The sequence below is a fragment of the Dermacentor andersoni genome, chromosome 1 (genome assembly GCF_023375885.2).
Source record: "Dermacentor andersoni chromosome 1, qqDerAnde1_hic_scaffold, whole genome shotgun sequence".
Lineage (NCBI taxonomy): Eukaryota > Metazoa > Arthropoda > Arachnida > Ixodida > Ixodidae > Dermacentor > Dermacentor andersoni.
In genome coordinates, this window is record NC_092814.1 from 77300452 (window position 1) to 77314875 (window position 14424).

Consider the following 14424-nt stretch of genomic DNA (forward strand, 5'->3'; position numbering starts at 1 on the left):
GCCTAGGGGTTGTACTAGTGGTTTTTATCACAGCTGTATGCAGAAAGCCAGCCAAGCCCAGAGAATTGCGCTTGACCTGCCATCATAAAATGCACCTGAAGGACTGAATTACAGTATAACCTCATTATAACAGATCTGCTTACAACAGACATCCGTCTGGATATAGCATACCAATTTGTGGTAGTAGGCTGATCTTCCCATCGCTTCCGTTGATTGAGCTTCGTATACAATGGATTCTGTTATAACATACAATTTGATATAATTGACTAAATTCTAAGGACAACAAGGTGCTCGGCATACCTTTACAGCAGACTTCCGTGGGGGCAGACATTCCGATTTTAAGTTTCCAACTTAAATGTCGCTCAGCACATACTTTCACGACAAGAACTGCAGGAATTAAAGGCAGCGGCAATTTGTATGTGCCCGTGCTTGGCTTGGATTACGCCAGCTGGCTTTGACTAGGTACAACCGGCAGGATGTGGCTAGGAGTGTTGGAGGACGTGATGGAGCCATATGGGTGTGCAAAACCATAGAGTTCATACAATAATTACTAGAGGGAACTCTGGCACTAGTGTCTACGGGAGCTACAGTGGGAGTGGTTGTACCAATGGGAATTATGGGAAGTACATGGATTTACCTAAATTTGGTCCTTCTGGCTTCAAGTGGCTTTTGTAACTTCGTCATTCTCAATGATGTACTGTGTAATAAGTAATTATTTAAACATTACTCAATTTTTCCGACGGCAGAATTTCAACATAGGACCTCTAGCACAGAAGCCGGATATTGAAACAGTAAAGCCACGGACGCATGTATCGACAAGTGATGTGAAACGCCCTTATGAATTTATCGCGGGCATGAGACGCCTTGAGACGCTTGGGGCGTTTCAATTTGACCACCTCGACAAGTTCAGTCGTTGTAATTAGAAGCGATTGTGCTTGTTCGCGGCGTCTTCTGAATCCACAAGCATGAAGATCAGACAAATCCATGTACTTCCCATCGTAGGACAATGACTGCAGCGCCAGAATTCTCTCTAGTATAGTGTAGGAAACTCTATGTGCCAAACATCCTGAAGTGACAAAGCGGAAGCAAATTTAGCTAGAAGACAAGCTTGAGATCATCAGTCAAGTCGAAAAGGCAAAGGGAAAGAAGCAGAGATGGACTTTGCGCAGGCTTATCAAAGCAAGCTTGAGATCATCAGTCAAGTCGAAAAGGCAAAGGGAAAGAAGCAGAGATGGACTTTGCGCAGGCTTATCAAAGCAAGCTTGAGATCATCAGTCAAGTCGAAAAGGCAAAGGGAAAGAAGCAGAGATGGACTTTGCGCAGGCTTATCAAAGCAAACTGTGAATTCGATCATCAAAAACAAGGAGGCAATCATGGCCAAGAAAGTATCAGCTGAGTTGCAGCCGAAGGGGTTCAGACTTCGCAAGGCGTTGTTTCCTGATGTTGAAGAGGTGCTACTCATTTGGCTTTGTGATATCCATTCACGAAACATCCCCATCAACGGCCTGCTGCTATGAAAATATGCAGATCAACTTGTCGTTGTTTCGAAGCAAGATGACTTCAAGTGCAATGAAGGTTGGCTTAACCCATAACCCATCGTACAATAATTATTAGAGGGAACTCTGGTGCTAGTGTCTACAGGAGCTGCATTCGAGGTGCTTCAGCCAGCATGGGAAATACGAGAAATACAGTCAACCACAAATGTTTACGGACCACAGGGTTTCGTAAAACGTTGAATTTCTGAGCAGCCTGTAAAAGTAGCCAGCAAAACCGTACATTGCTATGTTGTTTGCATGTACTAGCAGCGGCTGGAAATGCGAACACCAGACTCCGCTGCGAGGCTGCAGATATGTTCAGCTTTTTCTCAGATCCCGTGGTCCGTAAAATTTTGTAGGTGAATGTACATAGATTTGCCTAAACTTCGTCCTTCTGGCTTCAAACATCTCCGGGACTTTGTAAATTCATAATTTTCAACAAAGTACTGCGTAATAAATAATTACAGAAACATTATTAAAATTAGCTGACGGCAGGATTTGAACACAGGACCTCTAGCACAGAAGCCCGATATTAAAACCATTACACCATGGACGCATGCACCAACCGGAGCCATAGTATGCCCTTATGAGTTTCTCGTGGGTAAGTCAACGTGTTGGGACGCCTGATGCGTTTCAATTTGGCCACCTCAACAGACTGAACTGCTGCAATTAGTAGTTATTGTGTGTGTTCACAGTAATTTTTTGCTTTGCACTTACAAAAGTGTTGATTGTTCTGAAATTTAGGACAATGAAGATAGACAAAGTGTAATAAACAAAGTTGCAAGAACGTCTGAAGCCACAAGCACGATCCGTGTACTTCCCATCATTCCCATGGTGACTGAACGATCGCAGCGCCAGAGTACCTTCTAGTAATTATTGTAGGAAACTTTATGGCACAACCGGTTCAAATCGAGACACGGGATCTCCTTCAAATGCCTTTCTGGCGAATTGGCCCGTGTTGACGACACTGTTGTAGATGATTGGAAAACCAAGGTTCTCCCTGTGCACCTTGCAGGTTATGAACTGCATGACAATTTCAGTGCTGACGAAAGTGGCATATTCTACGAAATGAGGCCAGGAAAGACCTGTTTTTCCGAGGACTCTTGCCATGGCAGAAAAAAAGTCCAAGGAGCACAGAAGTGCTCCTTTCTGCTGCAACATGGATGACACTGAGAAAACAAGGCTGCTAGTCATACGCAAGTCCAGAAGACCACTCTGCCTGCACAACGTGTACATTCCCGTGGACTGGGAGTCCAACAAAAGTGCATGGATGATAAAGTACATTTTTAACAAGTGGCCACTGGGCTTCGACAGCAGAATGCAAAAGCAGAAGAGAAATGTGCTGCTCTTCCTCGGCAGTTGTTCGAGCCACGTGCAGCTTCCGGTGCTTCATGCCGCAAAGATTGCATATTTTCCACCAGGCATAACATCGAAGGCGCAGCATATTGACCAGGGCATTGTACATTCGGTGAAGTCGAGCTACCACACACACCTCTCTGAGCATTTGCTGGTTGATATGCAGCAGAAGCGAGACTCTGCTATTGATCTGAGATTTGCTCTTCCAAGTTCTTTCTGATGTTTGAGTGCAGACTGAGCCAAGCATCATGAAAAATTGCTTTCAAAAAGCTGCCTTTGCAGTCAGTGACAGTGATTGTGAGGAGCCCGTGTTGCCACTGGATGATCAAGACCAGCCAGATCCAGAGTTCTGGGCAGCTGTCGAGGACGCCTTTGGGAGCCAAGAGTTGTCAGAATATGATAGTTTGGATAATGCTCTTGTCAGCACAGAACAGCTGACAGATGAAGACATTGTTGCTCAAGTCCACGGAGGGCCTACTGCAGACCAAGAGGTAGATGAGGAAGAGGAATAAGGCAACAGAGTGATTGTTGTAGCAGCCCAGGAGGTGACAACTGCTCAAGCTTTGAACTTCATCCAAGGCCTAAAGAGCTAGTGAGCAAAACATGGCAGCAGATGATGTTAACAGCCTTTTGATGATGGAGGCCCGTATAATGTCCAAAGCTGTTAATCGTAAAGCACAGTCAAACCTGAGAAACTTTTTTCATAATTCTTAAATATCAGTAAATCAGTTCTTTGAGCTTATGGGCTGCTTACGATTCACTCTAGGTATAGCAGACCTATTTAGTGTTTACATCGAAGTCTGTTGTAACACTATTTTGATTCAGTGTACTTCTTTTACATCAGACCAAAATCTTCTCCACTATAAAGGTCTGTTGTAATGAATGTATACTGTACGCAGAGTTATACATTTGAAGAAGAATTAGAAGAATGTTTATTGCACTAAAAGGTATACAAGATGACTGTGACAGCATCTGGATCCATAGCCAATATGGCTAGTTGAGTAGCCATTACAAAATGGTTGAGTATATGCAACATAAATTAGTCAGTACAATGTTAATATGAAATTACAGCATTAATGTTGCATGTATACAATATCAGCAGTAATTTGCGAGTACAGCATCAATATGGTGAGTGGTAGCTCCCGGAAGAAATGAGTTTCTTGAGCGACAGTGCAATATTTGGCAGACGTTTAATCAAACTAGGTATATTGTTCCAAATTTTTTACTCAATGAAGTAATCGGTGAAAATGACTCAAGCAATCGGGCAACTAATTATGCAAATTAGACTAACTTTTTAACAAGAGCCATTCAATTGATTCCAATAGAAGACTTGAAGCGCGCCATCCCAGGAGCTTGTAACTGTTTCCAGAATGCGAAAAAATGACGTTGATTTTTACAGCTTGGTGTATTCTGGCCAATTTCATTAAAAGAAAGTTAAATTGAACAGTCAGAGTACAACTGTGACAGCCTTAGTAAACGTCTATGAGTGACATCATTGATTGTGCCTCACAGGTGGGCTAGCATCAAGCAAGCATCCTTGTCAAGCCAGTCAGTCGCTTTATGGTTGTCCGACGGTGACGTGCAAGCAGTCGCGTCATTCATGGGTGTCTACTATGTGCATCACAGTTGTGCTCTTCAATGTTTCAGTTTCACTTTTCTGTGGGAAATTGGCCGAAATTAATTTCTGGGAACAATCACAAGCTCCTCGAATGGTGTGCTTCAAATTTTCCATTAGGATTAATCGCATAGCTCTTTTGGTTAAAAAGTGAAATTTACTTACCATTCTACCCAATTCTAACATGTCCCCAAATCTAACGTGCATCCAATTTTTTTGGATTTAAAGTAAGAAAACAGAAATGTACCTGAATGTAATATGCCCCAGATTTATAAAAGAAAAATATAGCATGTGCCCAAATTCGCGATCAGAAAAAAAAAAAAGAGACATGCAGAATTTACCTTCACAGAAGGGAATTTTTTTGAAGTAGCTTTTATAATGAAAGCAGTGCGTCATCATTGCCATTTGTGCTTCATTGGCCAAGATACCAAGCACAAAGGGGCGGTATTCACGAGCAATTGCTTCTAGAGATACTGCCATGCTGCAATCTCTTTCACGAGGTTTTACATGACTCTGCATTGTACTTGTCAAAGTATGCAGCCTACAGTGTTCCTGGCACTCTGCACAGCTTGGCACAAAGCCAGACATGCTGCTGACCTTATATGCCAACACACCCGATGCCACGTCACGCAATATTTCGGGAAAGTGATACTGGCATCTCCAAAAGTGATGTACCGAGAATACCACTCCAGATTGTAGTCGAGCACAAAATTAACCCATAATGACCATACCATCACAAAAATGTGCTCTTTTGCCATTTTTTAATTGTGATGACGCTGCGTCTAACAGCTCTGATGGTAGGCTGTTGCCAACGCCACGAACACAGTTTTGGTTTCGTATCTGATTGTAACGCACACACAATTTTTAGACCCATTTTCTCAGAAAGAAGGTGTACATTAGATTTGGGTAAATATGGTAAAAGATTTCTTGTTTATTTACTACATAGAGGGATTTTCAAATGCATGACTCTGTGTTAAAAGCAATCCACAGGCAATTAATCTCTTTTTTCCTATCATTAAGAAATTTCGAATGCATTTTGGTAAACGCTCAGTATGATTCGTTGCATGTGCTGCCACATGACAGACATCTACAGGAGGCTGTGTTGGGGTATGTCCTCAGATCAGCACTCGACAGTCAAATGACCCCCCCTTTTCATAAGGTCTGTTCAAATCTCCTGCACTTCTTGCACACTGCGCAGTTCCAAGCTCATGCAACACCAGTTCAGAAGTGCAGCCACAATGCGACACTAGGGCTTTCCTGAAATTAGCGCAAAAGTGTTGATGTGGTGCAGGTCATGCACACCTTTCGTTACTGGTGTTTTCAGCATGTGCCGTGATTGCATTGGAAATGCCCATCTTTGTCAGATTCACAGCTGCCATGCTGTGAGGAAAATTGACAGTGGCTTTTTGCCAGCACTCCGACAACAAAAATCAGCAGTAGACACGTGTATGGTGGCAGTACTGGAACGTAAGCTAGTGAGACTTGCGTAAAAAATTTGTATACCTATTTTGAATTCAATTTCAAGCGCGTTTTCCACCTGTCTTGGAACACGCTTGAGGGCAAAGGGGACATGGACGACATCATTGCCGATTAACAGCAGAATTTCTGTCAGCACCACAAACATTTTCCTTGTAGGATTGTCTGCTGCTTTGTCACTGCACGACATCACTGACAATCACAGTGGTGCAAAAAATGCAGGAACTGAGCCTGAACTTTTCCTGCACTTTTTGAAATTAATGGCACCGTGCTTAGGTGGCCATGCTTCCACCACTGAAGTGAACAGTAAAGTGCAGCACTGCCTGAACTAGTGCACAAAGTTGCAAGTAAATCAAAAGCACCTATTGCCTCATAACGGGGTGCAGTGTACATGGCCATCATAAAACTTGGGAGCATGAGCATAACCTCAGAGGCCATATTGCACATGATCTCACCCTGTTATGTCTAGCACATTACGTCGCACTGCGGATATTTTTGGCTGGTGGTAAATAGTATGGTAGGGGATGAAGCATCAGGGTTCAGCTGTTCGCATGCTTGGAGGGCTCTAGAACCGCTGGTTAAAATTGTTTCATCAGAACAAATAGCGACATGGCTCTATTCATTTTAAATTCACTCGCCTGCCAGCTTATGTGCTGTATGCAGCGCACTTTTTTTCTACTGCACAAGTGCAACTGCAGAACTGGAATTGCCGTGTCAGTTATTTCTGGATCAGCCATGGAAAGAGTCATGTTTTGTATCTGTGCCCTGAAACAGTGTGTCACCACTGTTGCTTTCCGAGAAAGGAAGCTGCTGATTAGGGTGTTTTCTTGGTAAATAAAGGTTCATGGTGTCTCGCCCCGAAGGAAAACTGCCAGACCAGTTTCCAATAAAGTTTATTACCTCTCTCACTGGTTTCTGACCCAAATACTCTTTACTTTCTTACTTCAAAGTTTGTTTAAATATAACTTTCAGCAATACAGTAAAACCTTGTTAATTTGAACTCGGTTAATTCAAAATCCCATATAATTCAAAGGTTTTCTACGGTCCTATATATTCCTATGTAAATTTGACTGGATAATTCGAACCGGCGGCCTAGGCCAAACCGGTTAATTCTAAGATTTGGGATACTATGCGGCAATTCCCGATCCCTATGTCACTGCAAACCCGACAAAACGACGGCCATTCGGAGCCGCAAGGTGACACCACATAGCAATTGCGAATATTTATAGATGAAGCGTCTGACCCGTAGTACTGCTAGCACAAAAATCAGTCCACGGTATGCCCCGTGCACCACCGAAACGCGCGCCTGTAGAGGAGGAGACGTGCTTCACTGCAATGCAGCAGGCATACCGGTTTTTGTCACGTGCTCTCGTCCCCCTCTCTGCACACTCCTCGCAGTCGCAGCGGTCGCAGCATCAGCGCGTGTTCCATGCCGCTGTCACTGGATGCCATTCGCCCATTCTCTCTCCGCGCCTTGCGGTGACGTGTGCGCGCGCAACGCCGGTCTGGCCGTTTCTTTGTGTGCGGTGTTTAGGGGTGTTGCAGCTAGCGTGCTGTTTTCCTTTCTTTCTTTCTTTCTTTCTTTCTATTTTCTTTTTTTTTTTTTTATGCTGAAGTGCCAGTGAGCGAAGATGCCAAAATGTAAGACTTTAACGCTGCAGCAGAAGTTCTGCTTGATCCAAGAAGCGGGTAAGAACACGTGTTCCAAGACCAAGTTGGCTGAAAGGCACAGCGTGTCCCTCTCAACGTTGTCCATAATATTGAAGAACAAGTCAAAGGTACTGAAGGCCTACATATTCTAGCAAGACATATTCTTCGAAACGGTCGCGAGTACGGGCTCCCGTGTACCCAGATGTGGAATCAGCTTTACTTCGCTGGCAGCATAAAGTAAGCGCAGCCCACCTTCCCGTCAATGGAACGATATTGCTGGAGAAGGCCAACGACTTGGCTCTACAACTTGGGCACGAAGCGTTCAAGTGTAGCAATGGATGGTTCAGCCGTTTTTTAAAGAGCGCAGTAATTTGACCTTCATAGCCATCTGTGGCAAGAGCAGCAGCACAAACGAGAGCGTAATGGACGACTGGAAGAAACACACGTTGGCTCCGTTGCTTAGCGAGTACGGTGCAGACGATGTGTACAACCTTGATGAGGCAGCCCTTTTTTTACAAGATGCTGCCCACAAAAACGTTCACAGCGAAGGACACCGCCGGCAAGGGTCGAAAGCAGGGTAAGGAAAGAATTACCGTTCTGTTCGGTGCGAACATGTGCGGTAAACACAAGCTGCCGCTACTCGTAGTTGGAAAGAGTGGGAAGCCTCAATGTTTTATATGTACGCGGCTGCCACCAAGGGATGAGCTTATCTACCGGCACAAGAAAAGCCTGGGTCACAGGTGCAATATTTGAAGATTACGTTCGGCAGCTTGACTGCAAGTTCGCGGCCACAGGCAGGAATGTACTCTTCGTTGTTGATAATTGCCCGGCACATGGTGACATCCCACACCTGAAAGCTATCAGGACGGTATTTATTCCTCCAAACACCATGTCAACCTCGCAGCCAATGGACCAAGGTGTCATTCATCACACGAGGAAGATTTACCGCCACCACCTGCTCAAGTGCATGCTCCTTTGCTATGACAACGCCAAGGAGTACTCAGTTGACCTCCTCGGAGCCATATATCTTATTGTGTATGCATGGAAGCAAGTGGAACCCACTTTGATCATGCGGTGCTTTGAAAACGCTGGCTTCTCGAAGGAAAGCACCTTCGATGCTAATGCTGACTATTCACGTGCACTTGATGAAGAAGGAGCCGAGTATTGCGACCGGATCAATGCACTCTTCGCAGAGGATAGCAAATCTCATGCAGTTGGCTTCGCCCAGTATCTGAACTTTGAAAATGATCAACAAACGTGCTACTCAGACTTGGAGAGTGAAGCTACCGCCGATGCGACCATGTGCGACGACAGCGAAGACGACGATGCTAACAAGCCCTCCCGAGCACCCGCTCTCAAGGAAGTTACTGGATTGCTGAACGTTATCCGCAATTTTGTTGAGTGCCACGGTGGAAATTCTCAAATGCTGCACGTAGTTGGCCAACTAGAAAACATGACCCTTGGAGCCTCGAACTACAGGACGCGGCAAACCTGATTACTTTAAGTAATCCAAAGATCACCGAATAAAGGCAGCATATTCCTACAGCGAAATTTTTTGCCTGGGTTGCATTTTTGTGTGTTTGGGTAATTCGAAAACCCACTTGATTCGAAGATTTTTTTCAGTCCTGATGACTTTGAAATAATGAGTTTTTACTGTACTGTGGAATTTTAATTAATGAGTTTTTAATTTTTTTTTAGTGCATTCCGAAAGAGCCTGCTTTTGTATGATAATTATATGCCAATTCTTTTAATTCAAATAGAAATTTTCTTGCATTTTCCAAGACTTATGCAGCCATGTTAAATCAGTGCTCCTACTCCTGCGCTAAATGTGCCAAATTGCACCAAACGAGATTTCTGCACCATCCTGATTAAAAACATGATTTTGCGCTGAAGTGCACCAAAAGTAACGACTGGCAAAGCGTGTGTGGCTGCAGGGGTCCGCAGATGTGCATAGCGTGCATAACTAAACGGTTTAATAAGTTGAACTTCCCTTTATCTATATTTCACCAACCAATAATTCAGGCTCGACAGGGATCACCTAAAGGTCCCAATAATCGAGAGTCTGAAATATCCAAATTTGCCAGAAAATAAGTGACTTTATTCCACAAGTAGCTAAAAAAAAGTGTGTCATATTCTTGAGCAACCACTTTTGGGGATTCTTTTACTTACTCGGGATTTCGCGTAACTAACGTCAGACGCCTCGGCGTCTAGGAGCAGCAGAATTTTTGGCACTGTCCCAAGAACGCTATCGTCCATCGACGTGTCCAGTGGTAGTCGTGCCAAATGTCACGAAAGTGAAAGTATGTCTGTATGTCTCTATGCATGTGCCTTGCCGGCACAGACATCAAGGGTGGAGTCGGTGCTGCTTAAACAACTTGAAGTCGCGCGTGGACCATGTCGCTGTTTACCACGTGAATGAACAAATGCTGGATGTATGGAACCAATGCTGCGAGTCTCGCACGAGAATGCAGTTTTAGGATGTCTTGCCAGAGTTGCTCGCTTTTCCTACGGTTCAAATCTGGTTAGTGCTCGGTCAACTAGGCGTCACTAGCTTCAATTTTGAGAAGGTGTCGGCAACATGGCCTATGACCATGCTGCAAAAATGCCAGCGACATATGAAAGTCAAAATATCACTGTTTTTGCTTAACTCAGCAGTCAGATTAGCACACAGTCATGCAGGTGGAGTCTGAATTTTTGAGCCCGGAATGTGAAATTTCAGTTGTCCTTATACATTTATGTGTGGGCCAGTGAGTGCTGCGAAGCAGTGCGAATAATCAGGCATGTCAAATCATCAATGTCTAAATAATCAGTCAGCATCAGTTGTGAACCAGCCAATTGCTAAGCAGAGGCTCCAACTTTATCAGGAAAAGAAGAACATAGGAAAGCACTTGGCTTTATCTAAATCAAGCAATGCTTGAGCGTTACCAGGAGCTCATCAAGGCTGCCTGGCTCAGGAGAGCATTGATGGCATTGAGTCTGGCTAGGAGTTTCTGTCTGATGCTGTTTCTGGCCTTGCTGAAAACATGGCTAAGCAATGCCTGAGCAGCTTCACCCAGTTTGAAATAAACAAATTACAGCAGGCCGTGCGAACTGGTTGGTTTTCTTCATTTAAATTTATGTTTCTCTCTTTTTGTAATAGTAACATTGTTTTACAGCGAGCTAATACTTTATGGAATGCAGCTTATAAATTTTAAATGTTCTAAAAGGCATAGGATGTGTCCAGCAGTTGCATTTATTTGCTCCAAAGTTCTCTGAAATCTGTATTTAGGCGCTCCAAACTGCTCCAAAATTAAGATTTGACTGCTTCAAAAATTGTGCCAAATCTCATTTCGTCACTGGCATTACTAAAATAAAGTGCAACACTAGGTTAGTTTAATCTGCTGAAATATTTTTTCAGGAGTTGATTTGCATTCATTTGCAGATTGACAAGAAACCAAATAAATAATTGTAAATCCCTATCGGGCAATAAATGTCTTGTACATTGAATACAAAAATTATTTATAGTTAGGCTAAAACAAGCCTGCATTGTAATTTTGAAAATTGAGGACTATTTTTGCAATTCAGGTTTCTGTGCTTTAAAAGCGAAAATAATTATATGTGCCCTGATAACCATCTTGTTGGCTGTTTATGCTGTGCATGTACATGCTTAAATAAGCTATCACCAGAAATTGGAGCATCATTTCTGCAAACATGATTGCTGCATAAGACAAGAATAACCAAAGAACCACCGCTGTCGTATGATCTTGAGGCTTGCAATGTTTATGGTGTGGCGTGTCATTAATATTGAAGGCCATCATTCTTCACTGAGGAAGTCACGATAATACATAAATACACAAGACATTTTTTCTTTTCCTCGCCACTTCATGCATCATAGTGCAGCATGCACCGACCATACGGCTATGCTCAAAGCACTGCATGCCACGAGCAGCGTCGTGACACAAATGACGTATCGGACACACAAAAGTTATTTTATTATTGCGATTCGTCGGCGTCGCCATTGCCGAGAGCTTCTGTGTAAAGTCCAAGAGCAGTAGCATCATCTCCATGTGCTCTAGGCTGCATGTGCGACTGAAGGCGTGCGAGGGGAGCCGACAGTCACGGCTCAGTCTCACCCGCGCGAAAGAGACGAAAGCAGAGAGGAAGCGTGCCGTCTCCAGTCGTGTGCGAGGCACCCAACGTTGCGAGGCACAAGGGGGGGGGTTCTACTCTGCCTGCAACTGCGCATGTGGTAGCTGTGCGCGGTTGCGCGGCCATATCTTGAGAGCTATCTGTGTTGGGGGCACAGTCTAGGTACGCTGGCAGCTCATAGCTTTATGCATGCTGTGTGTTCTCGGCGCTCACTTTTCATTGAAGCAATAGACAGCATGAATGTTAATTCGTTCGCTGCTGCTGCCACATTTCCTCACGCCAGCGTTCTGACAGCGCGTTTCTGCGGTCGTTGACTCAGATGTGTTCGTGTTTGCTTGTGCGCACTCGACACTATGCTTGCTTATTTAGTTAGTGTGCCTATGTTTACAAGTTTATACGGCCGATAAAACTACTATCCTTACTTCGCATCATCATCATCAGCCTATTTTATGTCCACTGCAGGACGAAGGCCTCTCCCTGCGATCTCCAATTACCCCTGCCCTGCGCCAGCTGATTCCAACTTGCACCTGCGAATTTAATAATTTCATCACCCCACCTAGTTGTCCATGAGTATAGTATGTCTATGTTTACAGGTTTACATGGCCGGTAAATCTACTATCCTTACTTCATATAGCTGTCCACTAATTTGCTATCACAATCAATGCTTTGCCTTTCGGGCAAAACTGTGACTTTTTTTACTCACAAATGTAGCAAGTCACTCATACTGTAGAATGGTCTTTGATATACTAATCGCAACACTAAGCCTTTTAGGCAGAGTTGCAGCCTTCTGGGCCATCACAAGCACTACTAGTGTGGATTACTTATCAAGTCATCTATCTGCTAGCCATCAGTGTGTACGCATAAGTGTATGATAGCATGGATATGTTGTGAAGACTTTGTTTCATGGTTGTGGTGTACTGATAGCTTGTCTGCCACTTTTGGTGGTGAAGGGATGCTTTGGGCCCTTCTGATGCTGTCTCTGCGCTGTAATAAATTCAGTGCTTGATAGCATCCAATACATCCTGCGGGGTTGGTCACCTGCTGCGTATATCAAGGTATTTCAATTTTGTTGCCACCCAGTACTTCAAGCACCCCACAGAAAACGTTTGGTGCCATTCTCAAGTGCTTCAGTGGTCACCAAGTTTTATTGATGCTGTACTCTAGTGGCATTAGCAATATGTGGCATTTTGTTGCAGTGCAATTCTCATTTTGTCTGGCAGAGCGCATGAATGGTGCCTTGTGTGCATCTCATGGCCAACCATTATAATCCTATTAGCCACTTGCTTCCATAACTTTTGCAGCTTCGCCAAGTTACAGTGACATGGGATATAGGTTTCTGACATAAAGGAACGTCAACATTTTTCTTTTTTCAGGTATAAGAGAGAGCAGCTATTAATTCCTGCCTATGATCACGAGTACAGACATGGATTTCAGCACATCATGCCAAGGTAACTTTTTGTGCTGGTAATTGTTGTAGCTGTATATGTGTCTGTTATTAACTTCAGCTGCATTAGGTGCTTAGTAGGTACCTTTTTTCATTCAAAGGCATCAAAAATAAAAGGCAAGGCATCAAAAATAAAGGAAAGGTAAATCTTTCACAAGTAGGTGTAATAGCATCTACATGGACATAGAACTATGGCAGCTAACTTTGGCCAAGGTGAAAGATATGTTGAAGCAATGTAGGAGGATGCGACCAAATGCATGTTGTTGGCTATTGTGTGGCGCAAGTCGCTATTTTTTTTTTTAATCTGTCTAATTGCATAATTAGTCGAGATTAATTAACTTACTTTAGCACAAAACTTCCCATGAGAAAGTTGTAGAGTATTCTAGGTAATATCATTGAGCAGCTTGTAACTCTTTCTATGTAATCAACAGGAAGGAACCGAGGGGCGCAATTTTGTTAGTCACAACCATATGAAGCGAACAGATAATGAAGCAAACATAGCATAGGGCAAAATATTTGCAGTTTTGGACGAAAAAACTACTTGCGGCCAATAGAAGCCTAATCCCACAACCTCCGCATTACGCGTGCATTGCACTGCAAATTGTGCTACTCTGGTGGCTGTTCCCATATACACTTTCTTGGGTATTTAACTATTTATGTAATGGTACCAGATCTAGCCCTGGGAATGTTAAGTATAAACCCCATGCAAGGGTCACTGAGTTCGGTCACGCGACAGCAACAAGCGATGCAATGGAGATGGCAGTCACGTTCGCTCGTCACCTACAATTCCTACCCAAGCGAGCGATGACTTCGAAGGACGTCTCCCTGGTGTTGCCTGTATGAGGACAGCAAATACACGTCGTAACTGGCATGACGCGTGCTTAATAATTAAATTGGTGTGTTTTACTGTAAACAGTAGCATAAAATATTTCTGGAGGTCTTGCAATAGGTTCTTATCCTTGCAAGTATAAAAATTCAGTCGTTTGCTCGTTCCGTGCAACAATTGGTAGTACTTGAGTAATGTGCATCCAGTTTCGGCTTCATACTATTGGCTATTCGCTCATAGCACTTCTGGGCGACAAGCGATGAATTCTAGATTTCCATAACCGAGCGACAAGACTGAGCAATCTGTTCAAGCAACGGCCCGATCCGTCACTCAAAGCCGTCGCTTGTCGCTGTCGCGCACAAAATCGCGCCCATGGGGTTTAGCCTTTAGCCGG

General features: G+C 43.8%; 1 protein-coding gene across 1 annotated transcript in view; it reads left to right on the forward strand.

The window, feature by feature from the left end:
* The window catches only part of Pcif1 (Phosphorylated CTD-interacting factor 1), a 150081-nt gene that overhangs the window by 109911 nt on the left and 25746 nt on the right, over nt 1-14424 (forward strand). The window contains exon 14 of the mRNA XM_050191279.3: nt 13134-13208. Within this exon, the coding sequence (XP_050047236.1) occupies nt 13134-13208 (75 nt within the window). The remainder of the gene's footprint in view (nt 1-13133; nt 13209-14424) is intronic.